The 24,435-nt window shown below is 41.6% G+C and overlaps 1 protein-coding gene across 3 annotated transcripts in view; it reads left to right on the top strand.

Annotated features, from left to right (window-relative positions):
• The window catches only part of nectin4b (nectin cell adhesion molecule 4b), an 80,966-nt gene that overhangs the window by 44,167 nt on the left and 12,364 nt on the right, over positions 1-24,435 (top strand). For 2 of the 3 annotated variants that reach the window (XM_034183418.1, XM_034183417.1), the window contains exons 5-9: positions 8,634-8,751; positions 22,000-22,151; positions 22,382-22,541; positions 22,617-22,692; positions 22,911-22,970. In XM_034183418.1, the coding sequence (XP_034039309.1) occupies positions 8,634-8,751; positions 22,000-22,151; positions 22,382-22,541; positions 22,617-22,692; positions 22,911-22,970 (566 nt within the window). The remainder of the gene's footprint in view (positions 1-8,633; positions 8,752-21,999; positions 22,152-22,381; positions 22,542-22,616; positions 22,693-22,910; positions 22,971-24,435) is intronic. The other variant, XM_034183419.1, reaches the window with a different exon arrangement.

The following is a 24,435-nucleotide window of genomic DNA, read 5'->3' as shown; positions in this document are numbered from 1 at the left end:
TGATTACTTGCGTGACCTCAAGCATAAGGTAAGAGGTCTAGAATGGAAATGGCGTAGTTCAAAATTAGAAGTATTTCACCTTGCGTGGCTTGATGCTATCTTACAGGTGCTGGTCATATAATTAGAATATCATGAAAAAGTTATTTCAGTAATTCCATTCAGAAAGCGAAATTTGTATATTATATTCATTCATTCTACACAGACTGATATATTTCAAATGTTTATTTCTTTTAATTTTGATGATTATATAGTAGAGAAGCTTGAATCTTCAACTGGACTGGGTTGCTTGCGTCCTCGCGTCGAGCAATCCAGTCCAGTCGATGATTCAAGCTTCTCTACTATGGAAACCACCTGGACAACTGAGAGCCTTCACAGAAACTTTGATTATAACTGACAACTAATGAAAATCCCAAATTCAGTATCTCAGAAAATTAGAATATTGAGAAAAGGTTGAATATTGAAGACCTGGTGTCAAACTCTAATCAGGTGATCAACTCCAAACACCTGCAAAGGCCTGCAACTGGTCTCTGTCTCGTTCTGTAGGCGACACAGTCATGGGGAAGACTGCTGACTTGACGTCTTGTCTTGGCTAAAGACAAAAAGGACTCTGGACTGCTGCTGAGTGCTCCAAAGTTATGTTCTCTGATCAAAGTAAATTTTGCATTTCCTTTGGAAATCAAGGTCCCAGAGTCTGGAGGAAGAGAGGAGAGGCACAGAATGTTGCTTGAGGTCCAGTGTAAAGTTTCCACAGTCAGTGATGGTTTGGGGTGACGTCATCCTGCTGGTGTTGGCCCACTGTGTTTTCTGAGGTCCAAGGTCAACGCAGCCGTCTACCACGAAGTTGTAGAGCACTTCATGCTTCCTGCTGCTGAACAACTTGATGGAGATGCACATTTCAGTTTCCAACAGGACTTGGCACCTGCACACAGTGCCAAAGCTACTAGTACCTGGTTTAAGGACCTTGTTGTCCCTGTTCTTAATTGACCAGCAAACCCGCATAACCTTTAACCCCATAGAAAATCTATGGTGTACTGTGAAGAGGAAGCTGTGAACATGCCAGACCCAACAATGCAGAAGAGCTGAAGGTCGCTATCAGAGCAACCTGGACTCTCAAACCACCTGAGCAGTGCCACAGACAAAAGGAGCCCCGACTGCGTATTGAGTGCTGGACATGCTCATACTGTTCATGTTCATACTTTTTAGTTGGCCAACATTTCTAAAAATCCTTTTTTTTGTTTTGGTCTTCAGTAATATTCTAATTTTCTGTGATACTGAATTTGTGATTTTCATTAGTTGTCAGTTATAATCATCAAAATTAAAAGAAATAAACATTTGCAATATATCAGTCTGTGTGGAATGAATGAATATAACAAGTTTTACTTTTTGAATGGAATTACTGAAATGAATCAACTTTTTCATGATATTCTAATTATATGACCAGCACCTGTAGACTATAAACATGCACTACTGGTTACAAAGTGGACTTACTACTCTGATTTAAGCAACACAAACAAACATAACTCAGAGTTCTTGTTCGACATGGTGGCAACACTTATTCATGGACAACCACCTGTAGTTCGCTCTCCTTTTACAGCACAAGATTTCCTGGATTACTTCGAGAAGAAAATAGAAGACATTAGGTTAAACATATCCCAGCATGCCCTAACCCAGCCACTACACCCTGCTACTGAGGTGGGCGCCATTACTGAGGTATTACCTAGATTTACAGAATTTGACAGTATCTCACTAGACGTGCTGATGAAACTCCTAACATCAACAAAAAGCACAGCCTGTTTATTTGATCCTATACCAATAAAACTGTTTAAGGACCTGTGGTCCACTCTTGGGCCGACTGTGCTGGAAATTATTAATCTTTCTTTAACTTCTGGATCTGTTCCTAAATGTTTCAAATCTGCAGTGATTAAACCATTACTTAAGAACCTAATGTAGGCTGATATCAAATCTATCATTTTGTTCTAAAATTCTGGAAAAAAGTGGTTTCACAGCAACTCGTAGACTATCTTACTGAGAATAATCTCTTTGAGCCACTGCAGTCTGCTTTTAGAAAATATCATTCCACAGAGACGACTCTCACTAAAGTGGTGAATGATCTTCTGCTTAAAATGGATTCAGACACCACTACAGTTCTGGTGCTGTTAGATCTCAGTGCTGTGTTTGATACAGTGGATCATCATATTCTACTTGATAGGCTGGAAAATCATTTTGGGATTACTGGGAGTGCCCTTGCATGGCTGACGTCATACTTGACCAGCAGTTCTTACTAGATTTTGCACCATAACACTACCTCTAACCTTAGTGACATGAAATTTGGTCTTCGCCCCCCCTGCTCTTCTCCCTTTATATAGCACCCCTTGGGCACATATTGCAGTGTTTTGGGATTACCTTTCATTGCTGTGCTGATGATACTCAGTTATACATGTCTAACTGCTGGTAATCTCATTCACATAAAATCCTTAGAAGATTGCCTTGCATCAGTGAGAAGTTGGATGTCTAGAAACTTCCTACTTTTAAACTCTGATAAGACTAAAATGATGGTTCTTCGTCCATTGGGACTTTGGCATCAATTTGGCCAGTTAACGCTCAGCCTAGGCTCATGTGTCGTACATCACACTGACAAAGTGAGGTATCTTGGGGTAATTTTTGATCCTACATTGTCCTTTGACCTCCACATTAGAAATATTACTAGGACTGCTTTCTTCCACCTGAAAAATATAGTGAAGATTCGTCCCATCCTGTCTATAGCTGATGCTGAGACCCTGATCCATGCATTTGTCTCTTCTTGATTGGACTACTGCAATATTCTATTTTCTGGTTTACTGCAGTCTAGCATTAGGGCTCTCCAATTGGTTCAAAATGCTGCTGCCAGACTTTTGACATGAAGCAGAAAGTTTGTCCACATTACACCCATTTTGGCGTCTCTTCACTGGCTTCCTGTCCCAGTGAGATCAGATTTTAAGGTTCTGTTACTAACCTATAAAATTGTTCACGGACTGGCAAATCCCTATCTAGCTGACCTAATTAAACCCTACGTACCGGCCTGGGCTTTGCGTTTGCAGGGTGCAGGACTACTTTGTGTCCCTAGGGTGAATAAGAAGTCTGTGGGTCACAGAGCTTTCTCTTATCGTGCCCCTGTTCTGTGGAATGATCTCCCTGCATCAATAAAACAGTCAGATTCTGTGGAGACCTTCAAGTCCAGACTTAAGACGCACTTATTTTCCCTTTCATATGACTAGCATACTGGCATAGTATGTTACTATGCTTTTTACTCTTTTAAATTAATTTTATTAGGAAACAGAGCGTGCTGCGGCCTCAGCTTTATCTAAATTCTAGTGGCCAGCGATCGCCTTAGTATTTCTTCTGTTTTTCTTGTTGCTAAATGTTGATAATTTATACGGTATTTGTTGTCTTCCTGCCCCCTGATTGTTTTTTTTTTTGTGTGTGTGTGTGTGTGTGTGTGTCTAAGGTGCCACTCCATGGGAGTGGGTGTTTTTCCTCTGCAGACCTCCCCTTTTGTGCACCAGCATGGACTCCCAAAATTTCCTGTATAATTTCCTGTATTGTCATTTGTGTCTGTATCATGGCCCAAGCAGAGGGTCACCCCTTTTGAGTCTGGTCTGCTTGAGGTTTCTTCCTCAAATCATCAGAAGGAGTGGTAACACTGTCGCCTTTCTTGCTCTAGGAGTTGGTAAGGTTAGACTTTACTTATGTGAAGCCCCTTGAGGCAACTTTGTTGTGATTCAGCGCTATATAAATGAAATCAATTAAATTCAGTTAAAGTCTCAAGTCATAATGATCACCAAGTGTTCAACAGCTGACTTGGGCAGATTGATGACTTGACAATTATTGACAGTGACTTACTCCCACCTCTGGTCCTTAAACCCAGCGGGACTTTGGGTTGGTGGATCTGCACAAGCGACTGGTGCATGCTCAGACCTCCTTCTGCTAACAGGTGCAGCTGCACAAACGTGGCACTTTGTAATTGTGTGCAGAAATGCATTTGCGAATATATTGGTTCTGATTCTGATCCATTTTAATGAGATGATTGGAACAGACATTTTCCAAACTGGCTCAGGACCAACCAGATATGGTACCAACCAGCCCCCCCCCCCGCACAAGCAGCGTGTGGGCTAAAAGTACTGTATAAATGCAGCCCATTTGCCATAAATCGGAGCACTGAATTCCCGCCAGAGTTTCCAAACAAAAATTCCAACCAAACCATGTGTTCAGGTGAATTTTGTCAGAATTGGAGCTTGTAATTTCCAACTTCACATGTAATGAACATAACTGTCAGTTACATAACAAAATGCTGTGTTCCCTTGTACTGGTGGGGTTGGTGGGGGGAATTCAATTCAGAAACTTGGGCAAAATCCATATAAACCGAAGTTGCCGATCTGGTGTGTTATTTATTAATTTTGAATGAATGAATGAATGAATTTATTCGGCACACAGACTCAATGATAACAAAAAACTGATAAATAAACAAGTAAATTCAACAGTGAGCATTTGTGACTAAAAGGGTGTGGGCAGACGCAAAGCTCAGGTGTGACATATATATATACGAGGTCTGTCAATAAAGTATAGGTCCTTTTTATTTTTTTCAAAAACTATATGGATTTCATTCATATGTTTTTACGTCAGACATGCTTGAACCCTCGTGCGCATGCGTGAGTTTTTCCACGCCTGTCGGTGACGTCATTCGCCTGTGAGCACTCCTTGTGGGAGGAGTCGTCCAGCCCCTCATCGGAATTCCTTTGTCTGAGAAGTTGCTGAGAGACTGGCGCTTTGTTTGATCAAAATTTTTTCTAAACCTGTGAGACACATCGAAGTGGACACGGTTCGAAAAATTAAGCTGGTTTTCAGTGAAAATTTTAACGGCTGATGAGAGATTTTGAGGTGATACTGTCGCTTTAAGTCGACAGTATCACCGCGACGCAGCTGCCGCGACGCTCCACCACAGGAAAAACACCTCTGTTGGAAGCCTTAAGGACAAGTTGGAACATGTCCAGCTGTTAAACAATTTCTCATATACTCACTCCACTGAAAACCATCAAAAGCCACCTGGATTTTACAAATGGTTATCAACACAGAGGTGTTTTTCCTGTGCCGCCGCACCACGCTGGCTGCGTCCCGACGCGCGGACCCGTCCGCGTCTTTCATTTAAAAAATCTCCTTTAACAGTGGAATATCCGGATAAAATGCTGAAACCGACTTCTTCTGAAACTTCTCTGTTCTCTCACGACGTCCTGGATCAATAGAGCCTGAAATGTGGAGGTTTTCAGCTTGAAACAGGCTGACGACGCCGCCTGAGAGCGCTTAAAGCGACAGTATCACCTCAAAATCTCTCATCAGCCGTTAAAATTTTCACTTAAAGCCAGCTTAATTTTTCGACCCGTGTCCACTTCGATGTGTCTCACAGGTTTAGAAAAAATTTTGATCAAACAAAGCGCCAGTCTCTCAGCAACTTCTCAGACAAAGGAATTCCGACGAGGGGCTGGACGACTCCTCCCACAAGGAGTGCTCACAGGCGAATGACGTCACCGACAGGCGTGGAAAAACTCACGCATGCGCACGAGGGTTCAAGCATGTCTGACGTAAAAACATATGAATGAAATCCATATAGTTTTTGAAAAAAATAAAAAGGACCTATACTTTATTGACAGCCTTCGTATATATAATATGTGTGTGTACACACATACTTCCAACACCAAATACCAGCACAGACAGTATAAATGAATCAATAAAAAAAGAAAAAACAGCCAGACAGACACAGTGCACAATCCCCAAAAACAGTAACAAAAAAAATCTATGAACCTAGTTCATCATATTATAAGAAGTTATCAAATTGTTCTTATAGAGCTTATTAAAGCCGAAACAAAATACCAGATAACTTGATGTTATCAGGACCCTTTAACAGAAATGCAGTGACTTTTTTTTACAGTAGTTCAAATCTTTGACTTAAATACTAACGTACCTCTCAAATTGTAACTGGACTCCCTCATTTTAAACAGATCCTGGACATGTTGAGGAAAACATTTGTTTTTGACTTGAACATGATACATACATGATTTGAATTGTGGTGTACTCAACCAAGTCCCAGAATTTTAAAATATGTAAACTGACAAATAATGGGTTTGTTGGTTCACGGGGGTTTGTCACTAATAATTCTTATAGCTTTGTTTTGTAGTAAAAATATTGGTTTTGTATTAGTTTCATAATTTTCCCCAAACCTCAGTGCAATAGGTCATATATGGAACAAGTAATGAATGATATAAAATAGTTCATGAATGTTGTGAGAGGAAGTATTTTGCTTTATACAGGATTGCAGTGGCTTTGGACATTTTAGATTTAACATAATTGATGTGTGATTTCCAGCTTAATTTGTCATCAATAAAAACCCCAAGAAATTTTGTTTCGGTTACACGTTCAATTTCAGTATCATGTTCAGTATCGGGGCTTATTTCAAATATAATACACTTAGTATTATCAAAATGGAGCAATAATTTGTTTGAATCAAACCATTGTTAATTTTTTTTAATTCCTTCTCCATCATGTCCAAAAGCTGTCCCAAATGATCCCCACTACAAAATACAGTTGTATTATCAGCAAACAAAATACAAGTCAGGGACTTTTCAAACACATATCATTAATATATAAAAGAAACAACAATGGACCAAGGACTGAACCCTGGGGCACCCCACATGTGATCTTCAAAATTTGAGAATTTATCCCACATAAATGAACATACTGATACCTATTGCATAAATAACTCGCTATCCACACATATGCAAATACCCTGATGCCATACTTCTGCAATTTGTCCAATAATAAAGCATAATCTATAGCAGGGGTCACCAACCCTGTTCCTGGAGGGCACCTGTCCTGCATGTTTTCCACGTCAACCTACTCAAGTCACTCCTGATTTTTTGTTTTATAAGTTGTGTTTTCCAGCTCTTGAATAGCTGAGTACTTCTGAAGTCAACAGGGTTGGTGACCCCTGATCTATGGTGTCAAATGCTTTCTGTGAATAAAAAAAACAGCTGTGTATTTCTTATTCCCAATTGCATTTGTAATTTGTTAAAGTCAATTAAAGCCAAAGAAGTTGTAAGATTTTTCCTAAATTCATGTTGCTGCTCACTAAGTATATGATGTTTCACTATGAAATCGTTCAACCTCCTTGCAAATACATTTTCCAGAATTTTAGAAAATTGTGATAACAGTGAGATTGGCCTGTAGTTTGAAAAGACATGTTTATCACCAGATTTGAACAACAGTATTACTTTAGCTATTTTCATTTTGGAAGGAAATTTCCCGGTCATTAATATGAAATTACAAATATAGGTTAGAGGTTTAACAATACAGTCAATTATATTTCTTTGTATCAAAAACATATCAAAATTAAACTATCAGTTGATCCCCCCCCCCCCCCTTTTTTTAATTTCTGAGTTATGTAAATTATTTCAGTTTCATGTGTTTCTTTAACAAGCATTGACTCCAGAATTGTATTGGTTGTTTTGCTGTTGTCCAAGGAACACTTTTTCAGGGATACAATTGAATTTGCAAAGGTTTTACCCACATTGACAGAATAATTGTTGAAATTATTTGTTATAGCATTAGTGTCTTTAACAAATTTGTCCATCTTTGCATAAAAATAAGCTGGATGATCTTTAACAATATTTATTATTTTTGATTATTTAATTTAAAAGCTTACAAGTACCTTTAATGTTATTTTTTTTTTTTTCAATAAATAACTATAGTACGGTTTCTTACAAGTTCTCATAATGTTAGTCAATTTGTTTTTGTTTATTTTATATTTTCTTTCAGCTTCATTAGTTCTAAATTTTCTAAACTGCTTGTACAATACATTTTTCTGTTTGAAGCCCCTTTGTAATCCATGGTTTATCAGCATCCCGCTTATAAGCAACATTTGACACAACTGGGCAATGTTTATCATATAAATTGGAAATAATAGAAACAAATAAATCATATGATTTATCTATATCCTCAATGTAAATGCCATACCAGTTTTGATGCATTAAATCCATTCTGAGGTTTTTAATAGTTACATCTGTTAATTTCTTTGTGAAATTAGTGGCTACACCATAATCGTTTTTATTAAATGATGATGACGGGTTACTGCTACTTTTTACTTGTATGTAGTGATTGACTGTGAGTTTTATGCTGTAAATGTGTCTGATTGGTGCTGACCTGAGCTGTGGATCTTGGTGGTGTTGTCAGTACGGCGGTGGATCATAAAGTTGTGACAGCCCCCCTCCTAAGATGGAGGATGAAAGTATCGCAGAAAGGAGCTCGGTGTCCTTTTCTTGAGGAGATACGCTGGGGTGCATTTAGATCAGACATTGGAAATATCAACTCAACAATCGAATACGAACAATCAAATTATCGATTCTTGACATGCTCTTTATCTACTGAATGGCATGCTGGGAAACCGAGTTTTTCTCCAAGGGGTTCATAATTCAAGTTTTTTTTTTTCCAGAAGTTTTATTTTTTAAATCATTGCTGATAGAAGATTGTGAAAAGTTGAAGACCAGTAATGGAGGCTGAAGGTTTGCTGCTGTTTAGTCTGACTAAATGTTTGTGTGTTTGTGTGTCAGATCCTCCAGATGCCACCATCACCACCTCCACGGCAGACTGGTACGTGGGTTTGGAGAAAGCTGAGCTGCTCTGCGACGTTGGTGGATTCCCCAAACCTCAGAACATCACCTGGACCTGGTACCGTCAGCATGTGCATTGCCGCTCTGTGACAGTCAGGCCTTCATCCCCCCTCCCTTTACTGCGAGCTGCAGAGGAGCGCTTCTCCAAATGTGCAGAACACACACATGTGCACGACCAGAGGCCTTTTTCTGCTCGCTCCCGTCATTCTGTAATTAAAGATATGGTGTCACGTTGCACGATTTTGAAGTTTGAATACAAGGGAGGAGATATTTTCACACGAGGGCGGGCGGGCGGGTGCGAGTGGCGTGAGGAAGAGCAGGAGACGCTCGATAAGCACTTAATCATAGTGCCCTGCTTTAAATATGGCTCTAATGCCTGCCCAAATACCGGGTCTCTGCTTTAATTAGAGGCACTGCAGCAGCCGTTCCAACACTGACTGAACACAAAATGATTCAATCTCAACTGCTGAGTGAGAAATATTTCACACGTGAGACAATTATGAGATATAAAGCTTATTGTGATATGACTCCAGACTGTGCGGCGCGTCGGCCCCCTAAAGCCTCCCGCTGTACGGACAAGTTCTGCTCCAGTCCTGCATTTAAAATGTTAGTTCAGAGTTAGTTCTTCATCTTACACTGGATAACATGAAGAAATGTGTGTAGACATCTTAAATTTTCTCACCTGAGGCCTGTGCAGGTTTTTGGTACCATTAAGGGGCCTAAACACTTACAAACCACGATGTGCACAAAACGTACGGTGACCATCCCAGAGTGGCAGCCGTTGGCAGGTCGGGGTCGATGAAGGATTACACAGGTGTCAAAATTTAAAAATGGTCCAGTCACATTGGAAAAAATATACCACATTATCTGTGTGATCATAAAGACTCCAAAAATGTTTAGAGCAACTATGACTGAATGTTACGGAGTGAAAATGGTGATAAAAGGTCAATTTGTGTAGAGATCAAACATTAAAGGGAGGTAATGACGGTGTAAAAAGGAACAGTTTTTATAGAAGTCATCTTATGAGGTAACTTTGTTTCTCGGTCACTTTGTCGACCAAACATTCAACACAATCAAAACTATTCCATTGATCAACCAAATTAGCTCAGCTAATAACCTCCTGAAACCCACAAAAATAAGAGTTGCAGGGTTTTGTTTTTTTGGGGGGAGGGCAGAGTATTCAATAGTTGTCTTGTGTGAAAACAAACTGTCAAACTTTTCTATTAATTTATTTAACAGAGTTTATTAACAGAATCCAGTGATAACTGAATAATTCATAAAGCTGTGGCACTCTTGGCCCTTACAGAGGGTAAATATAACACAATGCTAAAATACCCTTGGTTATATGAGTATGAAAATAGGAACTGGAATGTGACCTTTTGACCTCTCAAAATAGGTCAAGGTTAGCCACCTTTGAACTTGTCCATGGTCTATGTCCCAAGAATGTTCCCTGTGAATTTGAAGACTCTGGCAGTAACAGGGATGGACTTGATGGACAGACAGATGCAAGACCTTCGCAGTACCCAATGGCCATATTTTGGCCTCGGGTAAAAAAGAAAAAAAAAGAAAAAAAATGCATTATTGGGTTTCAAAGATAATTTGTATCACTTTTTTTTGCCAAAATTGGAACAACTTCACCTTTTTATTTATCTTAGTTATATTTGACTGTTGGACTGCATTTATATAGCGCTTTTCCATCTGCATCAGAAGCTTGAAGTGCTTTACATTGATGCCTCACATTCACCCATTCACACACAGATGATGGCTAGGTTTTGAACCGAGGACCTTCTGGTCTGACACTTAACCACTAGACCATCACCTCCCCTCAGTTATCATGTTACAGGGTAACATGTCACAGGTCATAGAATCCAATGGACCTTGACCTTGTTTTGACCTTTACTTTGGAGACTAAACATTCAACACAGTTAAAGCTATTCCATTTAATAATCTTATCAGCTCAACCAATAATTTTCATTACTTTTTCGCAAAATTGGAACAACTTTATCTTTTGCCTCCTGTACAAAATGAAATTCTCTTTTTTTTTTTTTTTTTTGCTGTTTTCCCTCCATAACTCCAGAACATTCAGCCATAGATGGTCCAGACTATACTTTCTGTGAGTTTTAATGATCAGACAAATACAGTGTTATACTTTTCAATGTGAGTGGTGTATTTTTAAATGCTGACCCCTGTGTAACACTTCATTGGTCCTGGTTATTAGCTGCCACACTGGATGGCCACCATACATTTGGGTAGGTCACGGTACAGTGAGGCTGGATTGTAAGTGTTGTTTAGTCACCTTCAATGGTACCCATGAGGTCAAAACTGGCTTCGGTCTCATGGACTACGTGTCGACTCCACCGCGCTTTGGGGTCTGAAATGGTTTTTTAACTGACTCGAAAACAACTCTGGAAAAAAATTCTAAAATGGATTAAAATCACTTGAATTTAGATTGGTTCAAAATAAGGTGGTTTTTAATTGGTTATACACCTAAGAGGTGTAAAGCTAAACTAGCAGTTTCCGAGACAATAAATAGATCTGGGCTGGATGTAATCCAACATCTGGTACCAATCCTGAAAACAGATCCGGTCCAGACAATTTTTGCACCCTGGCCCAGATCCAGCACAGCTCCACTTTACAGTTCTGGAACAGATCCGGACCAGATCTGAACTGGATCCACAAAAGACCAACCGTTTACAGCCATATCTGGCACGGATCTGGGACAGATGTGGTCCGCATCACAGCACCGGAGCAGGAACAAGTTTTACAGGGGTAAGTTCCGTGGATCCAAGGAAACTGATTTGTATCTGTAACACACAGATCAGTGTCCGTGGACTTATAAAACTTGATTGTCGTAAAGAAACAAACCGCTTTGCGATAAGCATTTAAAAAAACCTCAGTGACAATCACGAATACAGAGTACACGCTAACCCCCCCCCCCCCCCCCCCCCCCATGATCCGTGGAGTTTTCACAGCCCTGAGTTTATAACCGCTAATAGTTTCTGCCAAGTGCAGATAAAATTGCTTATCGTTATGCCCCATGTGCTGTGATGCGGACCACATCTGTCCCAGATCCGTGCCAGATATGGCTGTAAACGGTTGGTCTTTTGTGGATCCAGTTCAGATCTAGTCCGGATCTGTTCCACAACTGTAAAGTGGAGCCGTGCCAGATCTGGGCCAGCGTGCAAAAATTGTCTGGACCAGATCTGTTTTCAGGATTGGTACTAGATGTTGGACTACATCCTGCCCGGATCCATTTTGCTGCCTGGGTTAGCTTTACACCAGTTGTGTAACTCTGAGTCACTCTGATCCGTGACACAAAAGGTCTTGAATATCCATCCATCCATTTTCTTCCACTTTATCCGGAGTCGGGTCGCAGGGGCAGCAGCTCAAGCAAACCCGCCCAGACCTCCCGATCCACACACACCTCCCTGGGGGAACCCCAAGGCATTCCCAAGCCAGCTGAGAGATGTAGTCCCTCCAGCGTGTCCTGGGTCTTCCCCGGGGCCTCCTCCCAATGGGATGTGCCCAGAACACCTCTCCAGCGAGGCGTCCAGGGGGCATCTAGAAAAGATGCCTGAGCCACCTCAACTGACTCCTTTCAACGTGGAGGAGCAGCGGCTCAACTCTGAGCTCCTCCCGAGTGACCGAGCTCCTCACCCTATCTCTAAGGGAGCACCCAGCCATCCTGCAGAGGAAACTCATCTCAGCCGCTTGTACTCGCGATCTCGTTGTTTCGGTCATGAGCCAAATCTCATGACAATAGGTGAGGATCGGAACGTAGATCGATCGGTAAATCGAGAGCTTTGCCCCCTTACTCAGCTCTCTCTTCACCATGACGGTCCGATACAGCGACCGCATCACTGCAGATGCTGCACCGATCCGTCTATCGATCTCACGCTCCATCCGTCCCTCACTCGTGAACAAGACCCCGAGATACTTAAACTCCTCCACTTGAGGCAAGGACACTCCACCGACCTGAAGAGGGCAAAGCACCTTTTTCCGGTCAAGAACCATGGCCTCGGATTTGGAGGTGCTGATTTTCATCCCGGACGTTTCACACTCGGCTGCATACCGCCCCAGTGCATGCTGAAGGTCTTGATTTGACGAAGCCAACAGAACCATATCGTCTGCAAACAGCAGAGACGAGATTCTGTGGTTCCCAAACCAGACCCCCTCTACACCCTGGCTGTGCCTAGAAATTCTGTCCATAAAAATAATGAACAGAACCGGTGACAAAGGGCAGCCTTGACGGAGGCCAACGTGCACTGGAAACAGGTTTGACTTACTACCGGCAATGCGAACCAAGCTCCTGCTGTGGTCGTACAGGGACCGGATAGCCCTTAGCAAAGGACCCCGGACCCCGTACTCCCGGAGCACCCCCCACAGGGTGCCCCGAGGGACACGGTCGAACACCTTCTCCAGATCCACAAAACACATGTGGACTGGTTGGGTGAACTCCCATGAACCCTCGAGCACCCGATGGAGCGTGTAGAGCTGGTCCAGTGTGCCATGACCAGGACAAAAACCACACTGCTCCTCCTGAATCCGAGGTTCGACCATCGGTCAAATTCTCCTCTCCAGTACTCTGGAATAGACCTTACCGAGGAGGCTGAGGAGTGTGATCCCCCTATAGTTGGAACACACCCTCCTGTCCCTTCTTAAACAGAGCGACCACCACCCCGGTCTGCCAATCCAGAGGCACTGTCCCCGATCGCCATGCGATGTTGCAGAGGCGTGTCAGCCAAGACAGTCCCACAACATCCAGAGACTTAAGGAACTTAAATAGTGTTTTTTATTTTTATTTTTTTTAAGGGTCAAACACCTTGGACACTTTAGAAGAAGTCTCTTTGGTTCTTATACTTGTGAATCCAGATTCGCATATGATCAAAATTTCTAGCATTTTGTAAAGAATAATGTACAGTTATATTAATTGGTTAAACCCCCCCCCCCCCCCAAAAAAAAACAACTAGATTTATCAAGGATAATGTGCAGATCTTCAGAAAACTGTAAGTCCTATATATTCCCTGAGGTCCATTGGTGCTGGTGGTTATCCCTGAATTCTGTTCCATGAAGGAACAGAATTCCTAACCCTCTCTTGCTTGCCTCTACTGGTGGTTGGCTCTCACTGCGGTATTGTATCACTTCCTGTTCCGGAGCACAGTGGTGTTTTGCTGTATCTGTTAGCTGTTTAATCTGCGCAGTTAGATTGATCTAGTTATCTAGATTACGATTTGTTTCCCAGTGTAATCTTTACGTGCCTTAACTAAAGCACTCCTTCTGCTGAATCACCTCTAAATTATTTACACATTATTCACTTTGCGTGTTTTTAGGAATCCGCTAGCTTAGCGTAGCTACTAGCTCTTAGCCGATTTAGCATGGCGGCTTCTCCTGTCTCTCCCGCACTTTTCTGCTCTGGGTGTGAAATGTTTAGTTATTCCTCGGCCTCCTTTAGCAGTAACGGTACTTGTAATAAGTGTAGCTTATTCGTAGCTTTGGAGGCCAGGCTGGGCGAATTGGAGACTCGGCTCCGCACCGTGGAAAATTCTACAGCTAGCCAGGTCCCTGTAGTCGGTGCGGACCAAGGTAGCTTAGCTGCTGTTAGTTCCCCCCTGGCAGATCCCGAGCAGCCGGGAAAGCAGGCCGACTGGGTGACTGTGAGGAGGAAGCGTAGCCCTAAACAGAAGCCCCGTGTACACCGCCAACCCGTTCACATCTCTAACCGTTTTTCCCCACTCGACGACACACCCGCCGAGGATCAAACTCTGGTTATTGGCGACTCTGTTTTGAGAAATGTGAAGTTAGCGACACCAGCAACCATAGTCAATTGTCTTCCGGGGGCCAGAGCAGGCGACATTGAAGGAAATTTGAAACTGCTGGCTAAGGCTAAGCGTAAATTTGGTAAGATTGTAATTCACGTCGGCAGTAATGACACCCGGTTACGCCAATCGGAGGTCACTAAAATTAACATTAAATCGGTGTGTAACTTTGCAAAAACAATGTCGGACTCTGTAGTTTTCTCTGGGCCCCTCCCCAATCGGACCGGGAGTGACATGTTTAGCCGCATGTTCTCCTTGAATTGCTGGCTGTCTGAGTGGTGTCCAAAAAATGAGGTGGGCTTCATAGATAATTGGCAAAGCTTCTGGGGAAAACCTGGTCTTGTTAGGAGAGACGGCATCCATCCCACTTTGGATGGAGCAGCTCTCATTTCTAGAAATCTGGCCAATTTTCTTAAATCCTCCAAACCGTGACTATCCAGGGTTGGGACCAGGAAGCAGAGTTGTAGTCTTACACACCTCTCTGCAGCTTCTCTCCCCCTGCCATCCCCTCATTACCCCATCCCCGTAGAGACGGTGCCTGCTCCCAGACTATCAATAACCAGCAAAAATCTATTTAAGCATAAAAATTCAAAAAGAAAAAATAATATAGCACCTTCAACTGCACCACAGACTAAAACAGTTAAATGTGGTCTATTAAACATTAGGTCTCTCTCTTCTAAGTCCCTGTTGGTAAATGATATAATAATTGATCAACATATTGATTTATTCTGCCTAACAGAAACCTGGTTACAGCAGGATGAATATGTTAGTTTAAATGAGTCAACACCCCCGAGTCACACTAACTGTCAGAATGCTCGTAGCACGGGCCGGGGCGGAGGATTAGCAGCAATCTTCCATTCCAGCTTATTAATTAATCAAAAACCCAGACAGAGCTTTAATTCATTTGAAAGCTTGTCTCTTAGTCTTGTCCATCCAAATTGGAAGTCCCAAAAACCAGTTTTATTTGTTATTATCTATCGTCCACCTGGTCGTTACTGTGAGTTTCTCTGTGAATTTTCAGACCTTTTGTCTGACTTAGTGCTTAGCTCAGATAAGATAATTATAGTGGGCGATTTTAACATCCACACAGATGCTGAGAATGACAGCCTCAACACTGCATTTAATCTATTATTAGACTCTATTGGCTTTGCTCAAAAAGTAAATGAGTCCACCCACCACTTTAATCATATCTTAGATCTTGTTCTGACTTATGGTATGGAAATAGAAGACTTAACAGTATTCCCTGAAAACTCCCTTCTGTATGATCATTTCTTAATAACATTTACATTTACTCTGATGGACTACCCAGCAGTGGGGAATAAGTTTCATTACACTAGAAGTCTTTCAGAAAGCGCTGTAACTAGGTTTAAGGATATGATTCCTTCTTTATGTTCTCTAATGCCATATACCAACACAGTGCAGAGTAGCTACCTAAACTCTGTAAGGGAGATAGAGTATCTCGTCAATAGTTTTACATCCTCATTGAAGACAACTTTGGATGCTGTAGCTCCTCTGAAAAAGAGAGCTTTAAATCAGAAGTGTCTGACTCCGTGGTATAACTCACAAACTCGTAGCTTAAAGCAGATAACCCGTAAGTTGGAGAGGAAATGGCGTCTCACTAATTTAGAAGATCTTCACTTAGCCTGGAAAAAGAGTCTGTTGCTCTATAAAAAAGCCCTCCGTAAAGCTAGGATATCTTTCTACTCATCACTAATTGAAGAAAATAAGAACAACCCCAGGTTTCTTTTCAGCACTGTAGCCAGGCTGACAAAGAGTCAGAGCTCTATTGAGCTGAGTATTCCATTAACTTTAACTAGTAATGACTTCATGACTTTCTTTGCTAACAAAATTTTAACTATTAGAGAAAAAATTACTCATAACCATCCCAAAGACGTATCGTTATCTTTGGCTGCTTTCAGTGATGCCGGTATTTGGTTAGACTCTTTCTCTCCGATTGTTCTGTCTGAGTTATTTTCATTAGTTACTTCATCCAAACCATCAACATGTTTATTAGACCCCATTCCTACCAGGCTGCTCAAGGAAGCCCTACCATTATTTAATGCTTCGATCTTAAATATGATCAATCTATCTTTGTTAGTTGGCTATGTACCACAGGCTTTTAAGGTGGCAGTAATTAAACCATTACTTAAAAAGCCATCACTTGACCCAGCTATCTTAGCTAATTATAGGCCAATCTCCAACCTTCCTTTTCTCTCAAAAATTCTTGAAAGGGTAGTTGTAAAACAGCTAACTGATCATCTGCAGAGGAATGGTCTATTTGAAGAGTTTCAGTCAGGTTTTAGAATTCATCATAGTACAGAAACAGCATTAGTGAAGGTTACAAATGATCTTCTTATGGCCTCGGACAGTGGACTCATCTCTGTGCTTGTTCTGTTAGACCTCAGTGCTGCTTTTGATACTGTTGACCATAAAATTTTATTACAGAGATTAGAGCATGCCATAGGTATTAAAGGCACTGCGCTGCGGTGGTTTGAATCATATTTGTCTAATAGATTACAATTTGTTCATGTAAATGGGGAATCTTCTTCACAGACTAAAGTTAATTATGGAGTTCCACAAGGTTCTGTGCTAGGACCAATTTTATTCACTTTATACATGCTTCCCTTAGGCAGTATTATTAGACGGTATTGCTTAAATTTTCATTGTTACGCAGATGATACCCAGCTTTATCTATCCATGAAGCCAGAGGACACACACCAATTAGCTAAACTGCAGGATTGTCTTACAGACATAAAGACATGGATGACCTCTAATTTCCTGCTTTTAAACTCAGATAAAACTGAAGTTATTGTACTTGGCCCCACAAATCTTAGAAACATGGTGTCTAACCAGATCCTTACTCTGGATGGCATTACCCTGACCTCTAGTAATACTGTGAGAAATCTTGGAGTCATTTTTGATCAGGATATGTCATTCAAAGTGCATATTAAACAAATATGTAGGACTGCTTTTTTGCATTTACGCAATATCTCTAAAATCAGAAAGGTCTTGTCTCAGAGTGATGCTGAAAAACTAATTCATGCATTTATTTCCTCTAGGCTGGACTATTGTAATTCATTATTATCAGGTTGTCCTAAAAGTTCCCTAAAAAGCCTTCAGTTAATTCAAAATGCTGCAGCTAGAGTACTGACGGGGACTAGAAGGAGAGAGCATATCTCACCCATATTGGCCTCTCTTCATTGGCTTCCTGTTAATTCTAGAATAGAATTTAAAATTCTTCTTCTTACTTATAAGGTTTTGAATAATCAGGTCCCATCTTATCTTAGGGACCTCGTAGTACCATATCACCCCAATAGAGCGCTTCGCTCTCAGACTGCAGGCTTACTTGTAGTTCCTAGGGTTTGTAAGAGTAGAATGGGAGGCAGAGCCTTCAGCTTTCAGGCTCCTCTCCTGTGGAACCAGCTCCCAATTCAGATCAGGGAGACAGACACCCTCTCTACTTTTAAGATTAGGCTTAAAACTTTCCTTTTTGCTAAAGCTTATAGTTAGGGCTGGATCAGGTGACCCTGAACCATCCCTTAGTTATGCTGCTATAGACTTAGACTGCTGGGGGGTTCCCATGATGCACTGTTTCTTTCTCTTTTTGCTCTGTATGCACCACTCTGCATTTAATCATTAGTGATCAATCTCTGCTCCCCTCCACAGCATGTCTTTTTCCTGGTTCTCTCCCTCAGCCCCAACCAGTCCCAGCAGAAGACTGCCCCTCCCTGAGCCTGGTTCTGCTGGAGGTTTCTTCCTGTTAAAAGGGAGTTTTTCCTTCCCACTGTAGCCAAGTGCTTGCTCACAGGGGGTCGTTTTGACCGTTGGGGTTTTACATAATTATTGTATGGCCTTGCCTTACAATATAAAGCGCCTTGGGGCAACTGTTTGTTGTGATTTGGCGCTATATAAAAAAAAATTGATTGATTGATTGATTGATGAAGTCTATGACTCTCCCTGGACATGATGCCAGTCCATCAAAGATCAATTCCCAACTCATTTACAGCTGGGTGGACTGAGAAAATGCAGCCAGTCTCTTGTCCAAATACACGTGTCTCGCTCTGCTAATCTCCATGTAAGGTCTGGTCTGGGACCATGTGCCAGTGCTACGCAGTGCTGCATTCAGTACACCATGGAGCCGCCTTGCGTCCTGGATGGCAACCACTCAGGCAATCAACTGGTCCATCCCCACTTCTTAAAAGTAGCCATGTCTCTACCACAGCCAGGTGAAAGTAGGGTTTGTGTGTAGGGTTTGTGACCTCCTCCAGACATTGGGGTCCTTAACACTGAGACACCTGTATGCTGGATCACACCACAAGGCCATAGTCATAGCTGATGTTCGCTCACAATACAAGAGATGCTCTGTTAAGTCTCCCGAACAACCATTCATTTGACACAAAAAGTACCCAAGGATCCAAAGGGAATCCAAGTTCTTGAAAAGAGTCCAAGTCTTACAGCTATACAACAAGACAGGCTGCTGCACCAGGACCCTGAAGACTTGGACCTTTGTTCTCCTGCAAAGATATTGCCATCACCAAACACCTCTGACCTTTGACCTCATGAAGCCATAAGCTCTTTCCAGGCATCTCTTGATCTCAAATGAATGTCATTGATAAGTGAATGTCTCTACAAATTCAACACATTGACACATACAGGTGCACTTCTGATGGTGGAGTCCAGGAAGTCATTGAAAGCCTGGATTTGTCTTGATCTTTGACAATTACAAACCAGGACACTCTGATTCCTTACTCGGTTTCCCGAGTGCTGACATCAGAGTATCTGTTGATTCAGTAAAAATCACAGCATCGTCTGCAAAGTCGAGGTTGGTAAACCTTTACTTGACAACAAAAACGTGAAAGTTGCTAGTTTCCACAATCCAACCCAACAAACAGTCCATGCAAGCATTAAACAGAGTAGGAGCCAGAACACACCCCTGAGGAACACCAGTAAGATGGGAAAAATTCAGATCAGATCAGATCGCAACCTAATGAAAATAGTAATTATGTCATTAATTGTAGGGTGTGCTCAGCCAAGAGCTCACTAAGAAACCACACAGAATCTTCTTAACGACAGTAATTTGTTCACCAGCAGAGTTTCAGAATTAAAAAGATCAGTTTTTGGCTGCTAAAGGTGGATCCTTATTTGTATCACTTTCAGCCGCCGTCTCCTTCAGATGCAATCTCTGCTCCGTTGTAAAGGCTTGGTTCGACACGCTAGGTGGGGTCGAGAAAAGAAACCTGAGATTGTTCCAGTGGGTTGGGGGTGGGGGGTTGCTGCTGCTAAATGGCCGCTGCAGCACAACGAAACCAGCGCAATGTGAGCTGCCTCAGCGGATTTGATGGGGAACCGGCCCTCCATTATGTGGCCTGTGAGCTGCTCAGAGAAACACAATGTGGGGACGATTATCTGAACTCACTTAAATCCCTCAAACCTCGTATTTATTTGGTTTATTCAGATTAATGGGCGCCACTTGTAAGCCAGCAGGTTTTGGTTGCAGGGTGAGCAACCTGCTGGTTTCGCTCTGTGGCAAAAACCAGATGTTGTGAAGACGAATCACTTCCGGTTGAGAAGTTTTATTGTATTTCTGTTTCTTTAAGCAGATTCCATGAGATGTTAGTTTCCTGCTCAGTTTCTTCTGCAGGATTTTCTTTGAACCTCAGAGCAGGTTTCTCTCTCACGCACGTCATTAATGAGCTGCCAGAAACTACTTCAAGACTACAACCCCTGGCAAAAAGTATGGAATCACCGGCCTCGGAGGATGTTCATTCAGTTGTTTAATTTTGTAGAAAAAAAGCAGATCACAGACATGACACAAAACTAAAGTCATTTCAAATGGCAACTTTCTGGCTTTAAGAAACACTATAAGAAATCAGGAAAACAAATTGTGGCAGTCAGTAACGGTTACTTTTTTAGACCAAGCAGAGGGAAAAAAATATGGACTCACTCACTTCTGAGGAATAAATTATGGAATCACCCTGTAAATTTTCATCCCCAAAACTAACACCTGCATCATATCAGATCTGCTCGTTAGTCTGCATCTAAAAAGGAGTGATCACACCTTGGAGAGCTGTTGCACCAAGTGGACTGACATGAATCATGGTTCCAACACGAGAGATGTCAATTGAAACAAAGGAGAGGATTATCAAACTCTTAAAAGAGGGTAAATCATCACGCAATGTTGCAAAAGATGTTGGTTGTTCACAGTCAGCTGTGTCTAAACTCTGGACCAAATACAAACAACATGGGAAGGTTGTTAAAGGCAAACATACTGGTAGACCAAGGAAGACATCAAAGCATCAAGACAGAAAACTTAAAGCAATATGTCTCAAAAATCGAAAATGCACAACAAAACAAATGAGGAACAAATGGAAGGAAACTGGAGTCAACATCTGTGACCGAACTGTAAGAAACCGCCTAAAGGAAATGGGATTTACATACAGAAAAGCTAAACGAAAGCCATCATTAACACCTAAACAGAAAAAAACAAGGTTACAGTGGGCTAAGGAAAAGCAATCGTGGACTGTGGATGACTGGATGAAAGTCATATTCAGTGATGAATCTCGAATCTGCATTGGGCAAGGTGATGATGCTGGAACTTTTGTTTGGTGCCGTTCCAATGAGATTTATAAAGATGACTGCCTGAAGAGAACATGTAAATTTCCACAGTCATTGATGATATGGGGCTGCATGTCAGGTAAAGGCACTGGGGAGATGGCTGTCATTACATCATCAATAAATGCACAAGTTTACATTGATATTTTGGACACTTTTCTTATCACATCAATTGAAAGGATGTTTGGGGATGATGAAATCATTTTTCAAGATGATAATGCATCTTGCCATAGAGCAAAAACTGTGAAAACATTCCTTGCAAAAAGACACATAGGGTCAATGTCATGGCCTGCAAATAGTCCGGATCTTAATCCAATTGAAAATCTTTGGTGGAAGTTGAAGAAAATGGTCCATGACAAGGCTCCAACCTGCAAAGCTGATCTGGCAACAGCAATCAGAGAAAGTTGGAGCCAGATTGATGAAGAGTACTGTTTGTCACTCATTAAGTCCATGCCTCAGAGACTGCAAGCTGTTATAAAAGCCAGAGGTGGTGCAACAAAATACTAGCGATGTGTTGGAGCGTTCTTTTGTTTTTCATGATTCCATAATTTTTTCCTCAGAATTGAGTGAGTCCATATTTTTTTCCCTCTGCTTGGTCTAAAAAAGTAACCGTTACTGACTGCCACAATTTTTTTTTTCCTGATTTCTTATAGTGTTTCTTAAAGCCAGAAAGTTGCCATTTGAAATGACTTTAGTTTTGTGTCATGTCTGTGATCTGCTTTTTTTCTACAAAATTAAACAACTGAATGAACATCCTCCGAGGCCGGTGATTCCATAATTTTTGCCAGGGGTTTATATGACTCACTGCTGCTTCTGTTCAAATGATGAGTCATGTTTTTGCTTTCTTAATTCTGGCATTTCCGTTTGTCAATCAACAGGAGGGGCGGAGCTCTGCCAAACGGAGCATCTGTGCTTGGAGGAAAGCTTATCTTTGGGCGTGGCCTTCGTTTGAATGACAGCGGGTTGTATGAGTGTGTGGTCAGGAACTCTGTGGGAGAAGACAGGACCGAGTTCCTGTTGACCATAACGGGTAAACCACTTGGTTCTTCTTCAGTTTTATTTATTTTGCTGTTGGAATTAAACTCTCACTGAATTAAAATAAGAAACTGATGCTGCATTTTAGAAGGAAGAGAAGGAGGATATTTAGATTGTAGACACAAGAATTAAAGACTTTTTAATCCAAGTAATTGTGGGGATTTGGTGCCCTCTTGTGGATGGCGGGTGGCACTGCAGTATTTTATTTTTCAATTCTTCTTTCAGAGACATGTGGTAGGACTTGTGTGCCGGACAACCTGGTGCTGATTGTGGTTTGCTCTGTAGCTGGAGCTTTGGTGCTGCTTTTGGTCAGCGTCGTCATCCTGGTCAACCACCGCCATCAACACCGAAACAAAAAACTTAAGACTGAACTCAGTGTAAAAACGTGAGCTGACATTTTCTTAAAGATCTGGGAAAGACGTTTTGAGTTGTTCGTTAAGTTATCCTTCATTTTTCCCAGGGAGGAAATTAGCACGCTGTCCAGGCAAGCGTCCTTCAGGAGGCTGAACTCTGTCAATGCGGACCCCAGAGTGCAGGTACCGACAAACCAGCTCCGCAGGAGACGACCGAAACCAGGCCAAAACGCCTGAAGCCGTTTTGATTTATGTCATCCAGAATATATAACTCATAGGTTAAAGGTTGTTAGATTTTCTGACACTGCTGGAGAAGTTTTACAAACATCGCCGGACGTGAAAACGTCCCTGGGAACAGCTTGACCAGTTGTTCAAAGTCGACCAATCTGAATTGTTTGCAGGGAGAAGATTACGCCCTCCTCCGAGTCGACAGCAGAATGAAAAACAGTGACATATCTCTGGTGAGTTCTCTGAAAGTTCCTCATTGGAAATGTTGTAGACTTTTTTTGATAGTTTGCCTTCATTTGATGAACAGTAAAAGAGTCAAAAGATGACATCCCCAAACCGGTTCAAGCCAACCCCAATAACCTGCTTAACTACATTTATTTTTCCAAAGTTTGCTGGAGATTTGATTCTGCAGTTCTTAGAACTCTTGGCACCTTGTTCATGTTTCTGTTCTGGAATTGGGAACATTTGGTCTTCTTTTGTTATAATTAGGTTCTTCAGTGCAGCGGCAGCTCGTGTGTGCATGTGTGTGTTATTGTGTTGTTGTTGGTGAACAAAGTGACCCAACAAATTTTGATTGGAATTGGACTCTGTTTGATGGAATGTGTCAGGGTCTTCCAAGGAAAAAAATTGATTTTGAGGGAAATTATTAAAAAGTCAAGATGAAGGTTTCGGCCCGGTGCTTATCTATTGGGGATATTTAGAGTGGACATTTTGGAAACTGGTTAGAGATACACCTGTGTTTACTTTTAAACTCCAGTATGAAGTTATACAACCCCTGGCAAAAATTATGGAATCACCGGCCTCGGAGGATGTTCATTCAGTTGTTTAATTTTGTAGAAAAAAAGCAGATCACAGACATGACACAAAACTAAAGTCATTTCAAATGGCAACTTTCTGGCTTTAAGAAACACTATAAGAAATCAAGAAAAACAGATTGTGGCAGTCAGTAACGGTTACTTTTTTAGACCAAGCAGAGGAAAAAAATATGGAATCACTCAATTCTGAGGAAAAAATTATGGAATCACCCTGTAAATTTTCATCCCCAAAACTAACACCTGCATCATATCAGATTTGCTTGTTAGTCTGCATCTAAAAAGGAGTGAACACACTTTGGAGAGCTGTTGCACCAAGTGGACTGACATGAATCATGGCTCCAACAGGAGAGATGTCAATTGAAACAAAGGAGAGGATTATCAAACTCTTAAAAGAGAGTAAATCATCACGCAATGTTGCAAAAGATGTTGGTTGTTCACAGTCAGCTGTGTCTAAACTCTAGACCAAATACAAACATGGGAAGGTTGTTAAAGGCAAACATACTGGTAAACCAAGGAAGACATCAAAGCGTCAAGACAGAAAACTTAAAGCAATATGTCTCAAAAATCGAAAATGCACAACAAAACAAATGAGGAACGAATGGGAGGAAACTGGAGTCAACGTCTGTGACCGAACTGTAAGAAACCGCCTAAAGGAAATGGGATTTACATACAGAAAAGCTAAACGAAAGGTATCATTAACACCTAAACAGCAAAAAACAAGGTTACAATGGGCTAAGGAAAAGCAGTTGTGGACTGTGGATGACTGGATGAAAGTCATATTCAGTGATGAATCTCGAATCTGCATTGGGCAAGGTGATGATGCTGGAACTTTTGTTTGGTGCCGTTCCAATGAGATTTATAAAGATGACTGCCTGAAGAGAAC

Source organism: Thalassophryne amazonica, chromosome 12 (assembly GCF_902500255.1).
Source record: "Thalassophryne amazonica chromosome 12, fThaAma1.1, whole genome shotgun sequence".
Classification (NCBI taxonomy): Eukaryota; Metazoa; Chordata; class Actinopteri; order Batrachoidiformes; family Batrachoididae; genus Thalassophryne; species Thalassophryne amazonica.
The sequence above is the reverse complement of the archived record's forward strand: the minus strand, read 5'-3'. Positions and strand labels throughout refer to the sequence as shown.